Source organism: Strongylocentrotus purpuratus, unplaced genomic scaffold (genome assembly GCF_000002235.5).
Source record: "Strongylocentrotus purpuratus isolate Spur 01 unplaced genomic scaffold, Spur_5.0 spur5_scaffold_6, whole genome shotgun sequence".
Lineage (NCBI taxonomy): Eukaryota > Metazoa > Echinodermata > Echinoidea > Camarodonta > Strongylocentrotidae > Strongylocentrotus > Strongylocentrotus purpuratus.
In genome coordinates this window covers 24,076,729-24,104,619 of record NW_022145612.1, presented here as the reverse complement: position 1 = coordinate 24,104,619, position 27,891 = coordinate 24,076,729, and the positions used below count along the sequence as shown (strand labels likewise).

The 27,891-nt window shown below is 33.3% G+C and overlaps 2 protein-coding genes across 2 annotated transcripts; both read right to left on the bottom strand.

Annotated features, from left to right (window-relative positions):
- Positions 1 to 262: 262 nt before the first annotated feature.
- On the bottom strand, positions 263 to 17,266 carry LOC115918285 (protein ERGIC-53-like). Its single transcript, XM_030972421.1, has 13 exons — positions 17,069 to 17,266; positions 14,620 to 14,676; positions 12,262 to 12,359; positions 11,142 to 11,411; positions 10,362 to 10,485; positions 9,832 to 9,887; positions 9,012 to 9,106; positions 8,598 to 8,655; positions 7,872 to 7,942; positions 6,847 to 7,062; positions 4,994 to 5,159; positions 3,904 to 4,019; positions 263 to 3,502 (listed from the first exon to the last, which is right to left on the bottom strand). The coding sequence occupies exons 1-13, from the start codon at positions 17,232 to 17,234 to the stop codon at positions 3,466 to 3,468; spliced, it is 1,530 nt and encodes a 509-aa protein (XP_030828281.1). The 5' UTR covers positions 17,235 to 17,266; the 3' UTR covers positions 263 to 3,465.
- An 832-nt stretch (positions 17,267 to 18,098) lies between these two features.
- Positions 18,099 to 26,126, bottom strand: LOC762368 (biogenesis of lysosome-related organelles complex 1 subunit 6). The gene is made up of 6 exons (XM_001197916.4): positions 26,014 to 26,126; positions 23,449 to 23,608; positions 22,811 to 22,946; positions 22,122 to 22,209; positions 21,570 to 21,656; positions 18,099 to 20,722 (listed from the first exon to the last, which is right to left on the bottom strand). Exons 2-6 carry the CDS (start codon positions 23,597 to 23,599, stop codon positions 20,576 to 20,578), a joined length of 609 nt encoding a protein of 202 aa, XP_001197916.2. The 5' UTR covers positions 23,600 to 23,608; positions 26,014 to 26,126; the 3' UTR covers positions 18,099 to 20,575.
- Between the last annotated feature and the right edge of the window lie 1,765 nt (positions 26,127 to 27,891).

Here is a 27,891-nt window from a genome sequence, read left to right as displayed (position 1 = left end):
GCCATGTCAGTTCAAATTCTGTAAATATTGTATGTACCGGGTATGTAAATACTATATGTATATATTTACCATGTATTTATTTTCTGGTGAATTTCTGTAAGAGAATGATTGGTTCTCCAAGCTTATCAAACAAAATTATCAGGTTGGACCTAGTTTTAGAAACTAATATCCTTCCACAAATGTTCGAATGGCTAATCTGTCGATGTATATACATGTACATCTATACATCCATAACGAAAGCAAATGCAAAGTTTCACTTGAGTTAAAATATGAAGTAAACATAAAGGTAGAATTTATTAACATAATCCAAGTATCATAGATTGTGAAATGAAGAAAAAAGAAAACAAATCTGAAATACACACGTAAACATATACAACTGAAAACTAATTGACAGATGTGTACAACTAACTGGAATTAACACAAACTGAGGCCTGTTACAGTACTCCTCTGACAGAATGATCATGTCGTAAACCTCAAACCTTGCAGTTGACATGATTTTGACCTACATGTACTACAGAAAGTGCATATTTTGCTATCTGATTTACCTACACATCATGTATGTATCTTTCAGATATTGAAGAGAAAGTTCCTGAAAACTGGAAAACTCATTTCATAACAAGTTCCAATGGAGTTTTCTTTTCAAACCGATGCTTTCAACAGACGTGCCCTTTTCCAAGTACAGTATACATGCCTTGTACATGTAAAGTACTTTTAATTTAATAATGAGACTAAAATTAACAATAACTTCCTTGCTGCAGCATTGGAATGTTTGTAACTTTGAACTGAAGACAATGACACATGAAAGTATTCTATAATTCTAAAGTGAGCGAGGATACAGATCAAGAAACTATACATTTGATACTGCTTTGTCAAAATACACATAACTGTATTTATTATACCTGTACATTGCTGTACTTGCATATGCCACATGCAAACAAAATACTGAAGTAGAACCAAACATAATCATCAAGGTTTAAACATAACATAATCATCAAACATAACCTGCCTACGTAAATATAACTTTCTTTGGAATTAAAAAAAAAGGGAAGTACAATGCATTTATATATCAATATATTCTAGCACATATTCCACCTTGTGAAAATTTGACATTCAATAAATCAGATAAATTAATGTCCCTTTTCTATAAAACAAACCTTGAAAGCCTTCCATTATTTGTCAAATATATTGCAACATTAAGATTTTAAACTTCATTAACTTATAAAACCCCAATATTTGGACGAAAAGCCTCTCTACCAATATGGGAGCAGGGGCATAATGAGAAGGAAAAGAGTAATAGATAAACTTTACTTCACCGTACATCCCTAATCACATTGCTTTATTCCCAAACAGACAAATAAAAACAAATAAAATATACTAACATCTTTTTCATTAGTAGACCTTAATAAAGTATCTGGAAATTTATTGAATGAAAGTAATGGAGAAATAAAACAAAGTACAAGATTTTTTAAAAGTGGCATGCAAGGCCAGACAAAAGATCAGTTAAAATGATAATGCTGAATAAATTAAAATTAATAAAATATTAATACTGCATTTCAAGCCCAAAAAGGCTTGTATGAATCTCCTGCCTTCATCAAATTATATTATTTTTTTACTTTTATTTTAATAGCACAATGAAGAACAGTTACCCAACAAAACAAAACAGAAAGAACGAATGACTTTTCAAAAAAAATTGCTTTCTAAAACAAGAGCTCAAGTCTCTGACCTCAAACCTCCAGTTTCAATGTTCAATGTCAGCAAGAAATAATTACATATCATTAAAAGCAACAATAATGATACTTATACTGTTAGTAGATCATTAACAATACACAAAAGAACAGTAATATCATAAATCATAATAATACTCATGATTACCATCATAATCAACATTCAAGAAGAATATTCTAAAATGACAACAAGCCATCAGCATAAAAAAGGCATTTTTCAAATGAGATGTGGGAAAAAGGTAGGATTTCTACATTAAAAGCAATCTTTGACAGAAGTACTTCAAATATATTTTAAGGAAGAGTTGTGCCATATGTATGCAATGGAAGTTTTTTTGAGATGTAACTTATTTCACAAATTTATCAAGAATGTATGTATTCAGATCAAATAATCAAATTATGCCTTAATACATAGTTTAAAAATAAAATATTTCTATGGAGACAATCATAACCTTGCAATTTATACTTTCTACAAAGCACCAACATTATACATATTTTATTTCTGCATAAACAGTTTGTAGATTTTTTTTGTTTTACATTCAACCACTCTTCACTTTGTAAAATTTCGGAAATGTCAAGGCCTTGCAGTTATAATAAATTCTGAAAAGAACACTTTTGATAAATGACAAAATAGCACGTCATCTCAAATGACCCTTTATCCGATAGCTTCCTATAAAATTTGTCGCAAAAAACAAAGAAAGAAAAAGGGAATCGACAATTCAGACAGCCATTACAAACTACCAATGCAATGAAAGTTTCATTGCTACTCATTTATAAGCACCGTTTTTTATTATTATTATGAGTTGTGTCTGGTTTGGTTAGAATTCCAGGTAAAAATAGCAGCAAAGGATGCATACATCCTACAAATGTTTTTTGGAGCGCTTTACATAGCCCCAAATAATCTGTAATCTTCCAATGTATCAATCATTAATGGTTTTGCCAGAAATTTGAAATGCGTTTTGTGCTGTTTTTATTTCATTATTCAAGACTTCAAATTCAAGCATACGAGAATTCCAACAATTCATAGCTACATGCACCTCTCTTCCAACTGCAAAATCGTGACTCTATATAGGTTTAAAGTCTTTACCCTTTTAGTATTTAACATTGTGATACAAAACATAACCTGGGCTACGTTTCATCAAACTTATGATCATTAATCATTTATTTTCATTATGTAAGCTGCTGAAATCATTGCATCGATTGGCTATGAGCACACTGTGACATTGATCTGTGGCAGTTGTTTAATGAAACAGAGCCGAGAAGTCCGCTAACTATTATTAAATTCATATTTACAAATAACCTTGTCCATTGCTGTGGATGCATATAAACGATGTGAGCTTGAGGGGAGAAAACAAATGAATCAACAGAAATTTTCCATTCAAATCATGAAACACGAAAGAAAGGTTAAAGACATTTGCATGAAACCTTTATGCCAACGAGTATCTTTTACTGTTGCAGTGGATAAAAACTTCTAGCTAAATTTGGAGTATGAGTAAAGCTCTGGAACATCAGAAAAAATTGAGAAAGTAAAATTTTTCACCTTTGACAATTTCCTTTAGGCAAGAATATGAATACTGACCCGTAACAGAACTCACTCTTTTTTCATTTTTACTGTTCATTTTTACAACAAAAAATAATGTCCAAATTTAAGCTAAACAAAGAAACATAAAATAATAAACAAATGTCCTGATAAAAAATGAGTTTCCCATGAATAATGCTGTTTTTTAAAACTCTTTTTCTTGGATTAGTAGAACTTCTTTGCTGCTGCTTCTTGTTTACTCCTGTCGGAAAGAGAAAAGAAAGATACATTGGAAAGAATTATCATCAATAAAAAAAGAAACAAAGAAATTTGTTACATATATTTCAAAGGATGACACTATAGAAAATGGAATAAAATATAACAAGAACAATGAACATGGCTTTTAGCAGTCAGTGATTACAAGCTCTGCTTAATACAAGATCAAATGTATAAAGTTTTCTGCTGAAATACCCTGAATCTACCAGTCTAACATCACAGCCTAACAGAAATGGCTCTTGACTTAATGAATAACAATGATTTACAACTTTTATTTAGAGAACAAGTATGAAATTTGTCGATGTTTATAATATTTGGAAAAAGGCTAAAAACCAATTTTTATTTGTGTTACAAAACACAATCGTAACAATACATATATCTACTCACCTATATACTGTGTAGAGAAAGATCACAAAAATTTGAATGAACGCGAAAACAAAGAATAATGTTGGCGTGAGGCAGGAAGGCATATCAGGCGCTGGTGGACATATTGCTTGTTGTGTCTGTTGAGAAAAAATTGTAAAAAGCACTTTTATTTTACTGCCACTTGGATGAAAATGAACATGTATATTTAAAACTTACACACATTTGTTTTTTAGAAAAAGAACTGAATAAATCATTAAAAAATATAGAAATATCTAATACTTTGTGCAATGACCACTGGAGCACTTAACATGAATTTCACCAGTACTTTTTTGTTTTATTCTGATTCACAGAATTGTAATAACAGTGATTGCAAACTAATTCTCAGTATTTTATGAGAAAAATAAATATGATATTTCTTCCTTCCATAGAAACATGCACTACATCTTCAGACCCCGCTTTTGGGCTGTTGAAATATCATTGCCATAATTTTTGTGTCATAAATAACTTTTGAGGGTTAAAATTGTTTAAAATGTAGAAACCGTTAAAGGTACAATGTCCCATTTGCAGGCTGAAAAAATGAAAGGTTAAATTCCAATGGCATTTGAAAGATAATACTGATTTAGAACTTCCTTCAAAAGAAAGGGCTGGAAAATAGCGACGATTAGTTGTCGAAGCGACATAAGTGATGGCAATTACTTAAGTAAATAGTCTGATTTTCAGATCCTTGTATTGAATGGTCGTATGTTTTATGCCGCGCAAAGATTCAATCAATTTAATTTTGGCCATTATAAGAAGTGGGTTATTAATGTAGACAAATGCTGCATGTACCTGTTACAGCTCATTTTATGTATTTTATTACCAAAGAAAAAAACTGGTTTCCTTGTATAATTTTAATACTAGGATGTTGTAAACGTTTAAATTTCACAGATAGGACATACATGACATATTCATGATTCCTGCAATGTTCTACAAAATTTGATGTCGGCTACAAAAGGGACATAGTATTTAACAGGAGGAAATATATACCTACTAAATCTATAACCATCACTCTTCACTCTATTTCATCGGGGGGAAAAAGAGAATACATTGTGAAATGAAGCATGTAACTTACCTCAGGCCTATGTGTTAGCTTGAGTACACTGTCTTGTATAGAGTTGATTTTATCTAACATCTCATGATCTGCAAGGGGATTCCCCTGGTTCATCTGAGCACCCTGATTGGTCGGCTGGCGATTATATATCAGACCTGCTTTATTCTGAACATCACCTACTACATTTCTGGTAGGAACAAATGTGAAGAAAGGACAAAACACATTCATTACAAGGTTGGGTACATGTCAAGCATGTGTGACTTTGAAGTGACATCTTAAACGTTGTTCACATATGGCGTTATTCAGCAGCGGTTTACCTATGGGTTTATTATAGTTAACTGTCCTTCATATAAGGAATAAGTAAGCATTTCATCCCCACTTACCAATTTGTCATTCATTTTTAGTAAACAAAAGAAAATCAACAGTTTAAAACAGTATATGGGCAATTCCACGGTAACGGAAGGACACTCAGACAAGATTTTTGAACTTCAGGTTCATACTAAAAGAAATGTTTTATTAGTATGTATTAAACTATGGGGAACAAAATGTGTTTCAGTCAAGTGGAAAGCTTCATCAACTTCACAAAGTTTGGATAAACACTAATTAACTGGAAAAACCATGTCCATTTTTATGTCCTTCCGTTACCGAGATAATTAATATGCACATTCTTACACTACTTAACTATAATGACAATTTTTTGGGGGAGAATTAAAGGCACTTATATAGGTATTATATCTGTACTGTTTCACATCTTATACTAATAAAACAGTTCTTTTAGTATGAACCTGAAGTTCAAAAATCTTGTCGTGAGTGTCCTTCCGTTACCGTGGAATTGCCCATATGTGAAGTTGTTTGCTGGTGAAGCTATTGATAAAATTCAGATTATATCTACCAAAAAAAAATGTGTGAAAGGATCCCTTTTGCAACCTACCTAGTTGTTTCCATAACTAAATGATAAGGAATCGCTGCTGCATTATCTTTAGCCTTCTCCTATTCATTGTCTCTAACATGCATGTTTAAATGGTGAGAATTTTTTCCCCATAACATGACTGTGTATACATGATTCATACTCTTATCTACTAAGTGTAGTCAAAATAAATGACATTGTGCCTCCCAGTACTGCTCTGCCATTTTTTTTCTTCCCAGAACTGGTTATACAACCAGGATGGGTCGCTAGTGTTTGTTTTCAGAAGTCAAACACACAAAGAATAGAATCTTGGTTTTGTTTTTCCTTCAAATTCTTGATGCATCTGAATGTTCATGTCTATTCAAATATCCATTTTTAAAATAAAGGGCTCTTCTTTGATATCAAATTATATATTTCTTGAATAATTCTTTTATCTTATCGCTTTGTTTTCATAAAAGTAAAAATATTGATAGATGGATGTCTCATTTTATTTGCTTTAGCCAATCAGGTGTCATGACTTCCTGAAAAACCGACACAAATGTTCACATAAGTGCTTTTAAATAGCATGATGAAGAAAGTGTTCCACAATTCAGCGGTCATACACTTAAACAAAATGTATCCTTTAACTCATAATATGAACTATATGAATATCAAATTTTGAATTCTCTTCTTTTTCTAGAAATAACAGGATCAAACAAATCTTCGACATTGATATAACAGGGGCTCCACACTACATTTTATGTTTGCTGATAAAGCCATTTTGTATTTTACAGAAAGTCCTGCTGTGTCTTTTAATGAACTACCCCGCAGTCATTCAAATTTGATAGTTTAAAATGGTTATTAGCCCTAGCCTTGGGAATTTCAATAGATGAACTTAATACATAGCCTACAGGAACAGGGTGGTTTGTGTACAAAATCTATGGGGAATGAAACAATCAGTACTCAACAGGCTAATAGTTACTCTTACCTTATATCTCTAACTGATTGCTGTAATTCTCTTTGAGTGTTTAGAAGCGAGTCTACCTCGTGTCTCTGCATAACAGACCCCGCCCCACCGGTGTGCTGTACGGGAGGTGCCCCGCCCCCTCCTACTGATGCTGCCGATGCAGCTTGAACCGATGACATCAAGGAGAGGGTTCTTTCTTGTCGACCGACTATCTCATCCAATTTACTCCCTAGCATTCTGGTATCACATGGGAAAGAGAGACAAATATGAAGAGCTTAATGCCAAAAGAAGGTAAATTCTGTTTTGATGAAAATTGAGTTATAGATATCAGAACATTGTTCACTTAAGTACCTGTCTTTCAACAAAATTATTTACCTAAATTTGGGGAGCAATTATGAAAAAAATTCACCTTCTAATATCACTTTTCCATAGACGCCTGTACAAAATCTGGTGAACAATTTCTATTTTTTCTGAAGTTACAAAAATGGATTTAGCACCTTTTGGAATTAATAGTGATTAATAGTGATTACAATTTTAAAACAATACTAGTGTACAAAGTATATAACTATAATTCAACTTTTAAGCAACTGCCTTCAAAGTTTAGGATCAATGACATATCCTCTATGATTTGTAAACATTATGGTAAAACTCCTTTCAGCTACCTACTTTACTGTAAAGTTGGTCATGTACATATTTAAACTCCCAAGATAAAGTGATTATTGTAAAGCCATAGGTTTAGGGTTGATTTCAGATATGGTACTTTTTCATTATAAAAAACTCATAGTTTCTCGCATTGCATAATTACATCAACATATATATATATATATATATATATATATATATATATATATACACCCAGCAGCCTCAGGTTCAATGAGGAAACTTAGAAGTAAGTTAACAAATTAAGACTTACTTTATTTTATCAAAAAGATTGGAAAATCAAAGTTTAATATCGTAACATACCTTTAATATTTGTGTCACTTTGGAGCTAATGAATACAAAGTCAATCAAATTAAAAAAAGAGAATATCCAGCATTGGAACTCACTTGATCTGTTGCATAACACCATTCTGTGTAGTCAAAATGAGCTTCAGTTCTCTGGTGAAATCATCTTCAAACTGAAAAAGAAGAGGAGGAATATTTCATATTAAAAAGGGAACACCAAAGAATAAGAGACCTCAAAATATCGGTAAGCATGAATGTACAGCCAAACCTGCTTTAGTGACCACCTGTCTACAAAGACAATGTTTTTTTGTTTCCCTTGGAAATGGTTTCTCATTGAAACGTGTACCAGTACTAAAGGAACCTGTCTACAAAGACCACTTTCTGTGTTTCCCTTAGGCAGTTGCTATAGACAGGTTTGATTGTAATACAAAAATGATTGTAGAGGCTCGTTTAATTGAACTCATGGTAATTGGCTACAATGATTGCACCCATGATTATTATCAATTCATAAGCAGGAATCTAGAATTGAATAAGTGAATAAATTTCTACATAATAGATCTCTCCTTTTCTTATCAGCTGTGACGACATACTTTATCTGCACCCCAATTTACTGATAACTATGAGGTGCAATACAAGTGCATAATATTGCACAACTCATGACTTTCATCCTTGGTATCTCATGCATCTTTACTTGAAATCAACACCTATGCTGTTTCGTGTCATTCTGTCCACAGAGACAACATAAGTTTTTTTATGATAAGAAACACATATGATTATCTATCTATTCATCAATTCCACTGTCATTTTACTTCCAATCATCATACTTACAAATGAATCAGTATCATCGTAATCATCTCTGATCTTATCTGGATGTTGCTGGCGAAAGCTGAATTGGGAGGAACAGAAAAATCACATATAGATACTGTATGATCATGGTATGTTTCTTATTTTCTTAATACAGTGTGTACAATGTCTGTACAGAGAATCTGTTATGAACATTCACAAGAACTTTTAAAAAAGGTAGACAAATATGCATACAATTTCTTCACAAAGCACATCTTCAAATATTAGAGTTTACCGTTGTTAATGAGCCCCACCACATCACACTCAAACATACATTTATAAAGTTCCAGCTACCTTCTTTAATACTTCTTTGACTTTTACCCAACTACACTGTGATTTTTTAAAAGACCCTTTAGTTACTGTATAATATGGATGGCAGAGGTGCATTAAAATACTCACTCTTCTTTCTGCTGCTGTAATTTTCCTTGGAAGTCATCAAATTCATCTTTAAACTTTTTGGCCTCCTCATCAGTGATGAATCCGTCTTTATCAATCTAAATCAGGAAAAAAAGAAATAGTATCTTCAAAACATACTCACACTGTAAACTAAAAGAGGTTATTATCATACCCCTAGTAATCTCAGCTTATCTTGCTATATACACACATTTTTTAAAAAAACACACATTTACAATGCCAGATATTTGTGACATCACAGTTATTTTCTTTCAACAAACGGCCAGTTAAATTATTATTATTCTTACTGTCTGATTTTGATATACTTGTTGTACAGAGCCTCACTGGTGCAATGCAGAAGTGCATTCAATTATATTCTTGTATAATATGTTAAAGGAATCGTTTAACAATGTTAAATCTGAGATGCACGGCCCTATGTGTTATCAGTGTCTGTGATATGGTGTTATATTGAAGCCTTAACAAAATTGCGCTTCAAAATGATCAAGAAGTGCCTAAATTTTAAGTGACCGGTTTTACCATACTCGTTTTCCCCTCTAGTCTGTAGTGTTATGAAAACTGTTTGGCAAACGCAAAATTTGATTTTGATTTTCAATCATAAATATCTTGATAATCAGGCTTCTAAAAGTCATGGGGTTCCTGACTGACCTGAAGGTTTATAATTATCATTGCAGCATGAGCTAAATCAAAGATTTTTTTGAAGGATCTACGACAAAGTTACCGGATTCCTTTAATTACATATGAATGAATCTACATGAAGAAATTTTGAAACTAACTACAAATGTTAGTTTGTCTACATGCTACTTACTTTAGATTCCGGTGTTGCCAAGCTATGGGTCAGGAACTTCATAACATCATGATCATCTAAGAAAAGGTAACATATTAATGATATACTGATGAAGACAAGTCTTAAGTGACACAAAACCACAAAATAGTATGGACCTGTACTGTTTTTAAAATCAGTTGAGATATTGAAAAGGAATACTTATGTAATTGGATTAGGTTTGGAGTTAAGATTCCAAATTTCATTCGCTTCAACCCAAATGCAGGATATCATGTTGACCACTTTAAAAAATAATACTTGTCTACTACGAAAATATGAAATTATCAAAAATATACCACATGACAAAAGTGTCAATAAGATGTCATTCAGAACTTTCTGTACTACCAATATTTCTAAACCATTCTTCAATGTGTGGCTGCTCTGCATTAACAAACTGGTCATAAAATAACTATTTTTCTTATACATCATATATCATCAAAGAAAAAGGAAAAGAAAAAAGAAAAGAGAAAAAAAGAACACTCCTAAACCGACCAATCATACTCAGTGATGTTTACCTGCTAGACCACCAGTCGCTGCGGACACACCAAAGTATCCTTTCTGAGGAAGATAGACATTCTCAGCCCTCATGCACAGCTCATAGTCATGATCGTTAGCACTTAATCCTTGGTGGAAGTACACCTGAAATCAAAGTTAACAGTAGAGATTCACCGACATTTCACAGAAAATCTGGAGTTTTGATCATGACAAACAAAACATGCCTAGAAAGATCAAATAAATGATATCTGCCATACAACTTTGCATTATGCATCAAGTCTTATGTCTTCTTTGTGCATGGCTGATCGTCAACGAAACAGAGTTAAGTCTTTTGTCAACTCTGTTTGTTGCTATGGCAGGCAGCCAGTGAAAACGAATTAGTTTAATCAAATTACGGAAATGCAAGCATTACTTTAAACAAACAGACCTTTGTTATTCCTGGCTCATTTTTCCTGAATGAGGTGTCATACGAAAGGGCAGAAAATGAACTTTCTAGAAATGTGATCTTCTCTTTGAAATTCAGATACCGCCCGCCAAATGACTTTTTGGTACCCTCTCTTCAAATTGTTTTTAATCCTCATGCATGGAATATGCATCATATGAGTTGCATCAAATGAAAGAGGATGATGTAAGCTTTACAAATATGTGTCATTTATTAATTACAATTGTGATGAAATTATGATAAAACATTAATAATTCTTGGTTTCTTCTTTTCTGGGAGGCACTGTATATATGAATAGTAATCATCAAAAATTCTTATGGATAAAATGTTACCATATATTCCCATGAAAACTACTCACTGTCAAGACATTCTTGTAATATTCTACTTTTGCTCTGACTGGGAATGGTTTGTTTCTGAAGTCTCTCATGCATCCGCCGAGCTGCTGCATCAACCCGTCGTTATGATGATCATACTGCTTGGTACCGTCGTTGGTCACCACTAGAATGTAAGGATTATTTCTCTGGTTATCGTTGTCGAAGGAGTCAAAGAAGAGACCCATTCCGTTCCATTTGTCCGAGCTTCCGTACACGCCCCCTTCTTCTCCTCTGGTTTGGGTGAACCAGATACCCTGTACACAAAATCATCAAAGAAAAACAAATTTGTATTCACTTATATTGGTCAGGGCACATGCTCTTGATAACTCAACTTTTTAGCTGTCTGACGGTCATAAGTATGAAGGCCTATGATGTTATCACTACAAGTCTCTATTGGCGGATATTTGGTTATAACTTATACCAGGGTATAATTACATATTATACCGGTAGATGCAAATATTCATATGAACAAAGAATAGAATCTCAAGACATCACAGACATTTCCACACAGTGAAATATTCATCATCTATGATTTTCAAATAGCGAATCAACCAACAATTTTCAAACAGGGTAACACGCCATGTGATACAGCAGCTTGTGTGCCCATCTCAATTATACACAAGCCTACAAGGGCTTGAAGTATTTACATTGTAGTAAGTACCCTTAATCTTTTGAAGCATGAAGTATGATTGATAGATATTTGCGTAATCACAATTGTGTTGTGAATAATATTATGACCACCTTTAATCTACTCAAAATGAACTTCCAAGTTCCAAGTTCCAAGTAAACCACGGATGAATGAATATAAATGAAAATAAATTTGTCTCCCACAGATTGACAGAGTACCAAATGTATTTGTTAATGATCTCCTTTACATTACCAGGTCATTAAGACATTGCAATAACATGATTAGCAAGTATCAAATTTAGGAGAGAGAGAGAGAGAGAGAGCTACCTTGGGATATATTTAACATTTAATAAGTACTTACGTAAATTCACTACAGCTGCACATTTTTTGTTAATAAATACAAACAAGATCATTTCTCATCAATCAACTACCAAAACTACCCTGATTAAAAGATCATCTTTGAGTTGATCGACTTACCAATCCATCAGCTCCTACTCGACCACGTCCTGTGACCTTGAAGATGACCTCTATCTCCCACCAATCAAAACTGGTTTCCATCTTGGACCAGATGTAACCTTTGGATAAATCAAACACATGTATTTGCAATTTTTGCATACCATACATTGAAAGTACATTGTCAGAGGCAAGAGCATTTTCATATTACAGGTAATATATACGGCAACTTGGCCATAACCTAAGAAGGAGGTTTAATTTACCCATGGTCTAAAATCATAGTCTAAACGTCCGCTACAGATTTAATCAGTTTAATTTTGGCCATTACAAGAAGTGGGTAATTGATGTATAGAGAAATGCTCATGTACCCTTTACAGCTCATTTTATGTATGTTATTACCAAAGAACAAAAAGAAGTCACTCAAAAGTGTCTGACAGTGAAGTCTAGAAAGTAAAATGGGTTTCCTTGCATAATTTGAACATTAGGACACTGCTAACGTTTAAATTTCACAGATAAGACATACTTCACATATATTCCTGCAAATTTTGACAGAATTTGATGTTGGCTGCAAATGGGACCTAGTAACTTTAAGACCCCAAAACAATACTCTTTACAATGCTAATACATAATGTCCTGTGATGATGATACATTTATAAAGAAATGTTTGAACCACATATGAAAATTCAAGGAAACTCAGTATGCAGCATATGGAAAATCATATGTTCATTGATACACAATAAGCAGAATGCATACTTGTACATGTGTTGATATGCCCTTTGAATTATTCAAGGTGTCTAGTAGGCGTAATACATCAGTGAGAGTAATTTTAGCCTTGTCGTAGCAGACATAAATGCTCTTTGCCATATTTTCCCCATACATGTATCTTCAATCCCTTTGTCCCAACAGCAGTCACCTTCAACAGATTGAGTGAAGATGATTGAAAGGATTTAGAGTATTTTAAAAGTCTCCTTGCTAAATAGCCTTCTGAACTTGACTTTACTGTTTTTAAAAGGCTCTACTCAAGAAATCTTGTCAAGATTAAAGCCGTCAAGTTTTTGGCTCAGACTGAAAGATCTTCTTTGATATATCATAATTTTTTGGGGGGTTATATACATGTATAAAGGATCAACAGTCGTACTTCATGAAAATCAGCCAGTGGGACTCTCAAAAATGGGGTGTGATTACATTTTCTTGGAGGGGTGTGATTACATTTTCTTGGAGAAAAAAAAGGATTACTATTTTCCTTGACACCAATTCATGAAGAAATTAAACAAAATATTATGCATAAGGAGAAAATTCTTCACATGACACCATATAAACTGTATTCAGCATAACCCTTCTTTATATTACTGCCTAGATACACACATGTATACATACATGTATGCATTTAAGAATGAACAAATGGAAATATTATATCATATAAATCTCTCAGCTTCCTTGCTCATTCAAACCGTAAAGCTACCAGCAAGATATATATAAGGCTAAATCTGTCCCTAATCTTCAGACAACCCACGTGTGCTATTTCTGGTTGGGAACAAAGCATATGGATCAAATAATGATATCTGATAGCGACTACTGAATCCTGAAACAAACACACAATGTACTTAGTATCAATACAAGTGTTAACCTAAATGTCCGCCCCACAGTGTTAATAGTATACTATTTCCCCAGTACAAACAAGCTAGGTATAGGCCAGTAGGGACTACATTTTAGTTCTCTAGAATAATAATAAATTATATTTTGAACATGAAATTTAACAAATTTGGAGTAGAATGAGTCTACATTGTAGAATCAACAGCTCCCTTAATAAAAACAATATAAATAAATTACTTAAATTTATAAAAATGAGTTAGATTCTATTATAACCAACATATTATATGTACCGGTATATAATATACCGGTACTGCCTAAAATAACAGTATATGTTGCAGCCTTCTTAGTAAGCTATGATTGCAAATTCATATAATGTTCTTGAATAAAATTCATTCCGATTGTTCATATTCACTCATACATGGTTTAATTAGTTATTACACCAATACACATCTGACTTTGTTATTTCAGATTTTTGTTCCCCGCTTTCTAATCAATATTCCTCTCAATCCAATCCAATGACGAGCTGAAGAGTTTCACAAATTACTCTTTGATCCTTACATTGCACTGATATGACAATACATGTACTGTATTGTATAAATGCATCATTTTAAAAAGTGCATTTGTTCCCCTTGAGTTGCAAACTTGCCATTCATACTATTGATTTCAGCTTTCTGTTCATTCATGTATTTTAGTCTGAGCAAGACTAAAAGCTTTAGTATGACCATGGAGTAACTCCATGGTATGACCGTCTAAAAAGCTTTTCTCTGATGTATTTATGTAATATATTACCTCTTCTGCTTCTCAGTGATGGGGTTACCCGAACTTTGTCTTCACTGGCCAGAGCACCTGGTAGAAAAGAATGAAGAAAACAAATGATAGATGAAATTAATCCACTTATACAGGTACGAAGTTCAATACATTAAGCTATCCATACTTTTAAGGCAAATGCAACTTACACTTGGTCAAAGCCAATAAATTGATGGTTTTTCACAATAAATAACTGTTGCACTGATAATGTTGGTAATTGTGCCTAATTGGTGATTTCTTTAGCAAATAAATATGAAAGGATTTTCAAATGCAGAAAAAAATACTCCATGCTTGCAAAACTTGTTGTATGTATAGTTAAACATGTGGCTTATATAATTAACATTCCATAAATGAAAGGCTTACTGTTGCACTGATAATGTCAGTAATTGGTAATTGCCTAATTGGTGATTTCTTTGGCAAAATGGCAAATAAATATAAAATGATTATTAAATGCAGAACTAAATATTGCATGAATGCAAAACTTTTTGTATGTATAGTTAAATATTTCATTATTATTGAAATGATAAAACTTCTAAAATCTAGTGGAGACCAGGAATCCTGGTACATAAGAACTTTGATCCTGGCTAACCACAATATCAGTACCAGTAGTATTACAATGGATTAGATACTGCACACAACACATAAGGATAAGCAAAGCCTGTAGAAATTTGGTCTTTAAGTTTTACCTATATTCTAAAAACATGTTTTGTGCGGTACATGTAGTTTATCATTGGATATTACAAATTTAGTAACATTACCAATGCCTGTAAAAACCGAAAGATATATTTTATCTAATGTAAACAAACTCTGAGTTTATATTGAGACAATTGAGAATTGAATCACTATTACAAAACTTGTTTCAAAGCAACTCAATTTACATCAATTCATGAAAATATAAATGTAGTTTATCATTGGATATTACACATTTAGTAACATTACCAATGCCTGTAAAAACCGAAAGATATATTTTATCTAATGTAAACAAACTCTGAGTTTATATTGAGACAATTGAGAATTGAATCATTAATACAAAACTTGTTTCAAAGCAACTCAATTTACATCAATTCATGAAAATATAAAACAAAGAACAAATTTGACTCAAGCTGCACTGATTACTCACTGGATTTAGACTAATTTGAATTTGGTATATAAATGTACAGTGCGTCCCAGAAAAACGAAACTGAGAGTTATCGATGTTTTATCATAACTTAATCACAATCATAATTAATAATCTACACATATTTGTAAAGCTTAGATCCTCCTCTTTCATTTGATGCAACTCATATGATGCATATTTCATGTATGAGTGATTAAAAACAATTTGAAGAGAGGGTACCAAAAAGTCATTTGGCGGGCAGTATCTGAATTTCAAAGAGAAAATCACATTTCTAGAAAGTTTATTTTTTGCCGTTTTCATTACACCTCAATCAGGAGAAATGAGCCAGGAATAACAAAGTTCTGTTTGTTTAAAGTAATGCTGGTATTTCCATACTTTGATTAAACAAATTCGTTTTCACTGGCTGCCTGCCGTAGCAACAAACAGAGTTGACAAAAGACTTAACTCTGTTTCGTTGACGATCAGCCATGCACAAAGAAGACGAAAGACTTGATGCATGGCTGATCGTCAATTACATAACACACTGACATGTCATGCTTTAAACAGGGGACGCACTTCACTGTCACACATAACTGACGCACACATGGCAGGGCAAACATATAAAATAAAAAACTCAACAAACATTTTAGAATACCGTATATTTTCCAGTTTGTACCTTAAATACAATTTTTCAAACTTAAAAAAAAGTTATGTCAGACTTAAACTTAAGTGAAATATTAAACCTTTTATTTCTTGCTGAAAAAATTGTAACAAATAGATATAGGCTAGAGGGTTTGACTGAAAAAGCAGAAAATCGGAAGCTTTCTCCTCGCACCAATATCTTATAACATTGAGCGAATGGCTGGCAGCCAGCGATAGCCAATAAGAAGGGCCCTTGAAGGCACAATTTAGGAAAATGAGGCTGCATGCAATTTACCGATATCGATATCGGATGAACGTTACATGTAGACTCTATGCGATAGACCTAAATGTATACGATATTGGAATTTGGATGAACGTTATGCGCATGCGCTAAATGTAAAGTTATACGTGGATCTCGACACATTAAAAATGTAATATTTATAATTTAATAAATAAATGTTAATTATAAAAACAGGCTTGCTCAGGTTCCAGCTGTCATTGACATGACTATTTATTATACACATTGCTGTATCGACTCAATTCAACTAGCCAAGACGGGCCGGATGCTCGTCCATCCGATCCCTGCACCTAAAGGCTAAACCACGTCGTCAAGCAGCTAGCAGCGGACAGCTACAGCGCTAGCGAGCTAGGAGCGCAGCGAGGACAACGAACAGAAAAATGAAGTTTACTTACTTCCTCCGTACTGCCAAAATGGAACCGTTTCATCCTTCTGTATCAAGTGTGGACCTTTGAAACTGTATTTGTACTCAAATTTTTTGAAAGGAGGTTGTGCAGAACAGTACAGAACTGCCAGAAAAAGAAGAAACACGGTGACAGAAAGAGTGTTGAAACCCGCCATATTGTACAGATACTAGGCACATATGATTTTAACTTTATGCAAATAAGATAAGTTTCATTTGCATATGTATCGTAAACAGGGTGATTAAACGATAAATTCACATGGTTTAGAGGTTGATACAAAATTTCCCTATATCCTTTGATCAAGCTTTGTATATATTTTATTTTTATTCATATTGAATTGATGTTTCGTACTCGAAATATTTACACAAAACAATCGTTCCTCAAAGGTTAGAATGAATGTATGACAACTTGGCTTTATTTGATTGGTTGTTGAAGACTTTCGGGGTAAAAGGTTTATGCATATATTCAATTTCAACACATGTGCATGCCCCACCCCCTCTTCAGCAGTCCTGTATTAACGCAGAGCATATGTAACGATTTATAGCCAGAATATAGAATGTATTGTCGTTTTATCCAAAATACCCATACTTATTAATATATTGATGTTGAAAAAGAACCATCAACATTTTTCAGGTCCTGCCCACTCAGTAGCTTAGATATATCTTTATTTAAGAACCCTCCTCCTCCCCGCCTCTCACTCTCTCTCTCTTTTTCTCTCCTAAATGGTGTATTTTTCATTTTTCATTCGGTGTTATTGTTAATTTGTTTGTTTTAATAATTTTCTTCCAAGCTATCCTAATTTTCAATGTGCCCCTTTCTTAAATGTGTGCTACTAAAACTTCTAAAATATCCATCTTCATATTCCTATGATGCATATGCACCTCCAAAATCATTATCAATTTGTTTTCCCCTTCAGATTGTTCAGTAGCTATAGAATCCTTATAGTATTCAGAATAGAGCCCCCAAATTCTGTGATGGCCGTAAGGAAAGACAAATTCAACAGCCTGAAAAAACCTTGTGGTACATGGATGTATAAAAATTTCATTTATTCACAAAGTTTATTGCAGTTCAACATTGTTGAATAGGATATGATTTTTTCATTAGTAACAATTATATTTACATCTTTCATTTCATACATGTAAATCATATTCATGTATACATGTACTACATATTCTTCTCAGCATTTGATGCATGTGTGTTTTGGGCCTTACACATAATAATACAAACATTTAGATCAGCTTACCTCAAATTTTCCCTTTTTTTATAACATGTGTGATTCCAATTTCTTCATTAATTAATAGTTATTAATAGTTCAAGCTTATTTGTATCCTCACTGTTGATGAAACACAATCAATCAACCTCAAAGAACCATACAGAAACAAAATAAAAGTTGGGATTTACATGAACACAATTTAACTACCTGTGGCAGGCCCAGAATTTACATTCTACAGGATGTAAGGGGGACATACATGTGTCTCAAATATTTATGTTTGGCAAATTTAGTTGGCACCCCACATGTAACCCCCAGAGCTGCCACAAACTAGTTTTACATATTTTAACATAACATATAAACATAACAAATTATATTTTTTAATATAACTTTGACATTATTAAATAACAATTAGTACTTCTGATGGCATATCAATACAGCTAGAATGATATGTTACTATAATAGTGTATATTATTTTTTACTTTGAACCCTTTAGTACCGATTGATTACTTTTACTCATAGCAACTTTGTTACTTTTTGTACCAAATAGATTGATCTCTCTTTCAAAGATAATTCAGGATCTGGTAGTGCAACAGTTACAGCATTTCCAGACAAAAAGGTCTGAAATTCATTCTGAATTCTGCATTATGTGCTAATGAAATTGTTTAGCCTTGCAAAATATAAACCAACATGAAAAACTAGCTGATAACATTTGCAATTAAAAGCACCATGATCAACACATGAATTCCTACATATGGTAATCATGTGTTAATTCAGTCGATGGATCTGATAAAACTTTTTTTTTTTTTTTTTTTAATTTGGGGGGGGGGGGGGACTCATTATTCAGCTATCATCTATTTCTTTCAAGTTTATTTGGCAGATATTATTCATGTTTCTTGCACATGCAGTGTAATTTCTTTTTAATGAATCAATCCTATCATAATCTCACTGTTACCCCTTACTATTACTCATAAATAAATCTTAAATAAACATTCATAATGTTTGTTTACATTTACATCATCGTATATATTTTTCATCATACACATTGGAAGACAATTGGATTACATATTTAAATTACCCCTTAAAAAAAAATCATGGATGGAGTATATTTAGCAAAATTCATCTATGGGTGAATTGGTAATCTACTCTGGAAATATAAAATAACTGACTCATTACTGTTATAGCTGTTAGTATTATTTCAAAAGTGTGCAAACAAAGTCTGTATATTCGTCTGAGAAACTTAGAAGTAGCAACTTGAACTCTTGTGGTATATTTCCAAAGATCATGAAATCACATTGAGATCATTTTCTTTCACACAATGATGTCACTCTCTTTTGTATACTTTCTTTTAGAATAAAAATCTGGAAAAAATACACTGTCAAAATTGGAAATTGAAATTTGGAAACAAGAATATTTACAATACACTATTGAGATAATTCAGATTATCATACTATTATCAATGAGTTTTGTTGTTACATATAAATACAAGTCGTAGAGTAAAATTTTGACTGGTTACAGTACTTCATGAGTAATTTTCTCTTTTTAAACTTATAAATGAATGATTTTATGTTTTCACAATGCACAGAAAGATATTATAATCATGTATATGAACATCAAATAAATCTTGTGTATTCAGGTCAATAAGAAAAGCAGTAGATGCTATACAGGTACCCCTGACAAAATGTTATTTTTCTTTTTTACAATTTTATTATTTATTTCCTGTTTGCCAATTTTTGAATAAACAATAAATATTACACATTTCTGTCCATTTTTAATGGAATGATTTATAAACAACAGGAAAATGGCATATGATATTCAAACCCTCTTGTTTAGCAGCTGGCCACAGGGTTGTCATAAAAGTGTGGGTATATTTGAAAACTTCAAAAAACCTATCAGATAAAATGCTACAAGTTGGCATTTAAAAAAAATAGCCTTCAAAATCAGAAGAAAAAAAAAATTCCTTAAGCGTCAATGTCCCTCTCCCTCATCTTTCTCAGAGCACCAATTCTGATTACCGTAGCTACAAGAAGCTCCTTGCATGATTCCTAGGTACTGACGATCAGTACTGTTCAAACACTTCACCAATACTGCCTGGAATGCTTCAATCTCATAATTTGCATCAAAAAAATTGTGCATTCAATACATCAATAGTCACCCATCAATATTTGTTAAAACAGTCTTTGATGAAAAACCGATGTAAATTAATACAAACTCTCCTATATATATATCTAGTATTTTGCACTTATTGGTTGGTGTTTCTATTTATATTTCTATGTCTTAATTGTTGGCTACCTATGTGGAGCTGTCTTCTTTGATGAAGAAGCGTTTGGTCTTTTTGCAGTGAGCTTTCTGTCCTCTTCAATCTCTCTTTCTCTCTGTTGTTCCTTCTCCAGATTCTCTTTCATTTTCTGCTGTTGCAGCTTCAAAGCTTTTTTCTGAAGAGGGAAACAAACATTCAATTCTAGTTACTAAATGACTTTCACGATTGAATTCACTGTTGTTTTACGGTTGAAGTTTAATGTATACCGGTAGTTTGTTTTTAAAGATAAAATGTAAATGGTAATAGCAATTCAGTCATTTAGAGATACATATAGAGTTGATATATTCTGTCAAGGAAAACAATATAGCATGGTATGAATGAATTAAAATCACCTGAAATATAATTTGTGTATAGCTGGAATGTATAAAATCAACCTAAAAAACCTTTAGCCCGTATTCTATTGGTAACCGGTTAAGTAGTATGAAGAAAATAAGGGATTATATGAAACCCCACACAGAGCCTAAGTCGGACATGCCTGCATTAAGTGCGTACATGTACGCCCTATTCTATGCAAGTGTGTAGGCGTTGTTAACTAGTCTACTGAACAAGTTGTTCCACTGTTCACTAAAGAATGTACCGGTATTCAAATTTGCAATATCTCTTTGAGTCTTTGTAGAAGTCATATTTGAAGCTCATATTTTGAATACAGTATAGCCACATGAAGCCCCTTACATCAAGAGCAAAACATGTTTTGGTCAATTTGGTGATTGATGAACTTAATGGTATTCTTTATCAGACATTTTAAAATGTCACGGAACATATAGATGAATGCCTTTTTATTTTTTATTTTTTATTTTTTATATGTATCTTTTTTTTGTTATGTACCAATCATTTTTGATGACCTGTAAATATTGTGATATTAGTTTTTATTTAATAAAACATACAAAAAACAACAAAAAAACATATAGATAAATGCATTTTTATTTGAAAATACTCAAGAATTTATAAATACATGTACATACTTTTAGTTTGCTAGACTTTTCATGTAATGATGTCATCTCCTTTTTAATGGCCGTCAATTTGCCCTGGTACACCTTGGCTTCAAGCATCTGTAAATTATAGATCGTAATCAAATGGTTAGTTTTCAGTTTCATAGATAAAAATACAAACATATTAGGTGAGATCATGTTAAACTTTCGTTATAATCAACACCTACGACTTATAAATTGATCAACAAGTCAAACACGACCCTGTAATAATAGTGCCTCTGTTTGAATACATCATCATAACAATTCAACGTTTCCCAAAACTTGGCCGATTTAAATTGAGTTTTTACTTTTGAGCTTTATGAGAAAAAAAATTCAATAAAATTCAAAGTGTATTAATCTCCCACCCCACCCCTCAGCCATTTAATAACCCGTAGAATGCCAAGGAGAGTTTTTAGATTTGATTTTATACATTCTAGTTTGAAACAATTTTTTTTTGTGATTGGTACCCTTAAAAATATGTAAAAGAGCACTATTTTACTTATAAATACTTACAATATTAAAGATCATGGAGCATGGATTACTTACCATCTTGGTAAGATCCTCAACTATCTTGTTCTCTGCAAATTTTGTGTTTTCTTGCTGGAGAGTTTCAATCAATAGAACTTGGTTTCTCCTGTTCAATAAATACAAAACAAAAACGTGTTTACGACAAATCAATAAATGTTTTGTTTCTCTGATAAACACTCGGATGTGTACTTTTCTATGGTAAAGTTCTGGCTGATCGAATTGATAAGATATCATTGAGTTTGGACATGAATGGCTTCATTAGATGCATCCTGTGGAGAGTGGCTTTGAACAGTGAGACAAATCCCATTTCGTAAATTACATAATCTTCATCATAGAAAAATCAATTAATCATCATATCTGTAGAAAATAACCAAGACAGAATAACTCCTACAAAAGCATACTTTGTAAGAACCTCCTCAGCAGTTCTTTCCTCCCGTTTATAGATTTGTTTATCATTGATAAATAATGATAGAGGCTGTTCACACCGGCAGAGATAGTGTGCGCTAGACTGCGCTATCTCTGCGGTTTGGAAGGTACAACGTCATTTCAGTCCGCCCAACAGCGAGCCACGGCGTGCCACTGGAGCACCTCTTGGGGGTGGTCCACGAGAGATAGCGCGGTCTAGCGCGCGCTAGAAAAAAGGGGGTGCTACGATAGACCGCGCTATCTCATTGCGGTGTGAACAGCCTCATAGAGAAGTTACTTACGTAAGCTCTGTAAGTGATTTATCATGTTTCTGGAAGTGAGGAAGTATAGCATCTAGCAATCCTTGAGTGAGATGATCTATACATGTGTCTGGGATGGGAAGAATCTCTGCCTCTGTGCTACCGTCCTTCTCAACACCTGAACCATACAGATATAAAATACAAGGTTGCACTACAAATAATACATGGTAAGATATTAAAAACTCGATGTTAAGTAATAGTGTTTCAATTTTCAGTAAAGTGCACACATTGTATGGATTATCTAGAGCCTAGAGGGGGGGGGGGGAGATCAACAGTAAATTTGATTCCCTGGACGATTGGCTGGCTCGAGCATATCATGTACAGCCTGAGGAGTGGTAGTATATATGAATAAATTAAGAAACTGTCCAAATCCATCCACCAAGCCACTTAATAAGTGATAACTAGGCAGACAGCTGTGTTACACATGTCCGCATATTCAAAGCATGACATCAGTTACATATTACAGAGTAAATTCTATGACTGTTTTAAAGTTTCATTTGTTTTTTTTACCTTCTTCATCATATGTGTCACTGAAAGTGCCTTTTCGATATCCTCTGTACAGAAAGCAGTCAAATGAAAAATGTTACATGCATGGACAAATAACAGTAAGAATAATATACCTTTAGAATCCACCTTAGCAACAGGCTCCTCCTGCCTTCCCTTGCTTTCTTCTGATTTCTCTTGGACGTCTAAGGAAGGATCTTCTGACGCCTGAGGAGGATCTTCTGATGCCTGAGGAACATCTTCTTTCTTGTAATTAGAGGTTGCCATAGTTCAACTCTGAAGGAAAAAAATATATATACATGGGTAATGGAGTATTTGGGGTATTAAAAGAGTAATTTACCTTCATTGCATTTCTTTCATGAATTTACACATATATAACAGTCGAGATTATTATGCTAACATAAAACTCAACAAATTTCATTTTTTTAACATTTCATCATACTTTTTTTTCTTCTTGATGTCTTGGATATCTCATCATATCCTCCAAATTCATTAATCAATTACCTAAGCACAAACAAGTTCAGAGGTCTAATCAATAAAAGGAAATTTAACTGGAAAAGTTTTGTTTCCCATGCTTAAAATAAATCTTAGGACAAACTACTTTTAGTCAATAGCGATGCCCATTAACAACTTTGGAAAGCTTGACAAACAAAGTTACCAGGTCCATAAGTTCAGGGGTATTCTATCAATTAAAGGGTGGCGTTACTACTTCAGCAAGAAGGGATTAGACCACCCAGTAAGCCATCGAGGTCACTGTGACAGGTGGCTATCTGATTAACTCAGCTCTCATTTAACATAAGAAAAAAAGGATCATGGGGGACCAACAGGCACCGATTTGGGAAGTTTTCGATATAGAGGGAGCAAGTAGCTACAAGTGAGACAGTGTGCCTTTAAGTTATGCTGTAGATCAACTACAGCCTAGCGAACGACCTTGTGCAATGACGAATCTCAAAAGGTGAAAACTCTTACCACAATATAAAGCCTGAATTCTGAATCAAATCATTTAAAATATATCTTTTTATATAAAATCAACAATGCCCTGGAGTAGAATGGTATTTATACCCTCTTCTCTCCTTACGTCCACCTTTCGTTCCTATCTTTCTCTCTCTCTCCCTCTATCTCTCTATCTCTCTATCTCTCCCCTCCCTCTCTGTCTCTTTCCCCCTCTCCCCTCTCTCTCTTATTACTATTTTTGCTCCTCAGTCTCCTTACAACTTTTTTCTCACTTCTCAATCTTTGAATGTCGACTTCTTTCTTAAGTTTTCCCTATTACTATGTAATTTATACTTATGTGTTTTGTTAATGTCATGATCTCGTGTGAATTTATGTACATTATGTGACATATCAATTATTTTGTAACTACTTTGTATTATGTTTATGTGCTGCCAGTGGAGGCCAATTTTCTATGTTTTTTAATATGGACCAATAAATTATCTATCTATCTATCTATGCAGACCAATCCTATCCCTATGTAGATCTGGAATCTAGATCTAGACTCTACTTTGTTATCTTTTAATTAAGGTAAAACAATATTAAATTGTTAATTGTCATAACAAATCAAAATTAGCTTAAGGCTTAAGTCATTGGTTAAAGGTATTACAAAGTTTTGGGAAATATTGAAAAATGGGTGGATAGTGATTCTTTACAATTTTGATATATTTGGATGCCCCTGTGGATGTATTAAAACACCAGAAATTTAAGCCCCTAAAACATTTCTGCTTTCGTGAAAAATTGAATATAAAGATTTACCGGTGCTCCCGGTAAATTTTGATAAATTTCAAATAGGTCCTACGGCCGTACAATGGTAGCTGCGACCATGCAAATCACAGAGTATGTAGTTGTGGTATATAATTTCGGAACGAGAATAGCTAATCGGTCGATTTTAGTCAATAGACATTGTTTTATAGCTTAATTAATATCTTGACCTTGAGAGGGAGCTATTCAACATGAAGTGTTTATTATTTACAATTTCATAACTTTAGAGTCGATTTCGACCGCGACAACGATCACTGAATATTGTAGGATCGTATATGCTTCCAATATGTTCATTTGAACCAAATTCATGACCCCATACCAAAACTTTGTATTACTGGCCATGTTCGCATCAATTGAGAACTCAGCTGTGCAACTTGCACAGTACATGCATAAATGGTAATTACCCAACGTCGGTACAGTATCGTGCAGCAGTTTGCTTTGAATCCCGTGAGAAGGTGTATATTAAAGTCTTTGTTTTTAGGAAAAATACTCCAAGAATGATAAGAAAATTGACACGAAACCGGTAAGAAAAATATAACAACTTTTAAATCATGATCATATTATTTGAAGATCTCCACACCTGAGTTACGGGTCAAAGTACGGATATGATTCTGAAATAGTGCCGAAATCTGCACTGTAAGTTGTTTCTAGTATAGTCGTACTGCTACTGAACTAGTCATGCTAGTAGACCTTACTGTACACTGTCCCTCCCTGTCACTTTATCGTATCACTAGTATCAGTTCACTAGCACTGCCTCGACCATCACATGATCACACCCCCGACAAGACGGGGGGCTCGGAGCCTTGTGATCCGCTAAAATATTCTTTTTATGACGGACGATATTCTAGGAGAAAATATGATTTTATGATTACATGCAATACTCTAGAAGTAAATTCTTTATCTTCTCCAATTAGTAGGATTCTTACCTGGTAATTTACTGTCTATTCTTCAGCCATGTCACTCTGTTTTTACAAATTTCCAAACGAACTTGACACTCAACAACGGATGGATGAAACTGTAAGGTCATGAATATGCATTCGATTAACCCATATCACGCGCGCGGTGTCGATGTCAAGCGCATATAATTACAAAGTGACCCTTTTGAGTAGTTTGGGCTGTAAGAATTACACATTTGTTCTTTAATGTAAAAAGAGCAAATCAAATGATTGACATCTTATTTTCAGATTTTAAAAAAGGACATATTTGTTGAATTCCATGCTCCCCCCTTTCTTTCTGTCTCAGTCTGTCTGAAGTTCCCTGTTTCTCTTCAACTCAATATGCCCCCAAACGTTAAAGGCCCTAAACAAAAAATATCAAAGAAAATTTGCTGTGGGTAAACAGTACATAAATAGGCTTCCAATTCCTATGGGAGCTAGGTCATTCCGTGCTACATCATCCCTCCCCCTCATCTGCTTCCTCTCTATCACACCATCCCATTTCCTCTCTATCTATCTCTCTAGCTCTCAACCCCTCTCTCTTTTTCTTGATCCCTCCCCTCTTATCTCCTCTCTCTCTCTCTCTCTCTTTCTCTCTCTCTCCCTTCTCTTTTTTCTCTCACTCTCTCTATCCTACCATAAATTGTCATATATAATTGTTTATCCATCAAGGTTAAAAAACAGGGCGACTAAAGAAAAATACAAGCATTTCATCATCAAATGATTTATTAGTAAGTACAAACTATTGCATAACTGCACATGCATTCAGCAAAGTCTACAAATATTATTGTTGCAAAAATATGAAAGCATAAATTGCAAGATAGTTATGAAAGACAATGATAATAATCTATGATAGTAGAAAATATGACAGACCATGATTGTAAACTCTTTCTTATATGCCACAAAAGATATAATATTATTGCAAATTGCCAACTGCATTGCAGTTCCAAGAGAAATTTGACCTCAGATAATAGAAATATATCTACATACATATATATATATATATATATATATATATATATATATATGTATATATATACATTTGCATAACTTTCTTTCCATGTCCATATTCAGGTTTATTTTATGAGCCCATGTTTGCATTAACATTTGCATATAACGATATCAATTAGACAGCATTATCGAAAAATCTAAAATCAGACATTACACCCCTTTCCCCCCCCCCCCCCAAAAAAAAAGAAGAACTCTAACTGCAACATTATATTAATCAATTCAAGTCAGGGTATTCTACCGACGCTGCTTCAGCTTTACATATTCTTCCATCTATCACTCACAATGCCCCACTAAGTATGCATCACCAACTGCATAATGTGAATGTGATGATGTTTGGGTACAGGAACCAGAAATCGCTCTTGCAATGTACACCTTCACCGAACGATGGCGTAATTGATTGAAAGTACATTATAGCAGTAGTAGCAATGTCGTTAATATACCCTGTCTTTAAATCGTTGGACACAAAAATAAGAATAAACTCAACAGGAAGTATAAAATGATATTTCATGCTATAGAGACAAGATTTCAGAGGTAGTGACATCATCCACTTTAAATTTGATGGATTTACAGCTAAAAGAAAATATTCGCTGTGACATAATTGGGTGCAACAATATACTATGTGGAAAAGCCTTATTGCATACTTAATCAAATGTTATCAATAATACTTACAATATTAATGTACATGTATCATAATTTCATCTTGAAAGCAAGTGTTTGGTAGTTGAGAAAAGATGAGGTAAAAGTTGTTAGTTGTAACACTTATTCACACAACAAATGTAAAAAATGGAATTCCCAATTTCCTATACAAAAATTTAAGTACATGACATACTTTATACACATAAATGCAGCTGAAAGACA

Excerpts from the sequence above, each read along its gene's own strand:
- LOC115918285 (XM_030972421.1), bottom strand. The coding sequence starts at position 17,234 with ATGGCGGGTTTCAACACTCTTTCTGTCACCGTGTTTCTTCTTTTTCTG. Across the intron at positions 10,486-11,141 it reads ATTACAAGAATGTCTTGACA|GTGTACTTCCACCAAGGATT; the intron begins GTGAGTAGTTTT and ends CTTTGATTTCAG. Across the intron at positions 9,107-9,831 it reads TGGCAACACCGGAATCTAAA|ATTGATAAAGACGGATTCAT; the intron begins GTAAGTAGCATG and ends TTCCTGATTTAG.
- LOC762368 (XM_001197916.4), bottom strand. The coding sequence starts at position 23,599 with ATGGCAACCTCTAATTACAAGAAAGAAGATGTTCCTCAGGCATCAGAA. Across the intron at positions 22,947-23,448 it reads TGCTAAGGTGGATTCTAAAG|GTGTTGAGAAGGACGGTAGC; the intron begins GTATATTATTCT and ends TGTATGGTTCAG. Across the intron at positions 22,210-22,810 it reads AAATCACTTACAGAGCTTAC|GAGAAACCAAGTTCTATTGA; the intron begins GTAAGTAACTTC and ends TTTATTGAACAG.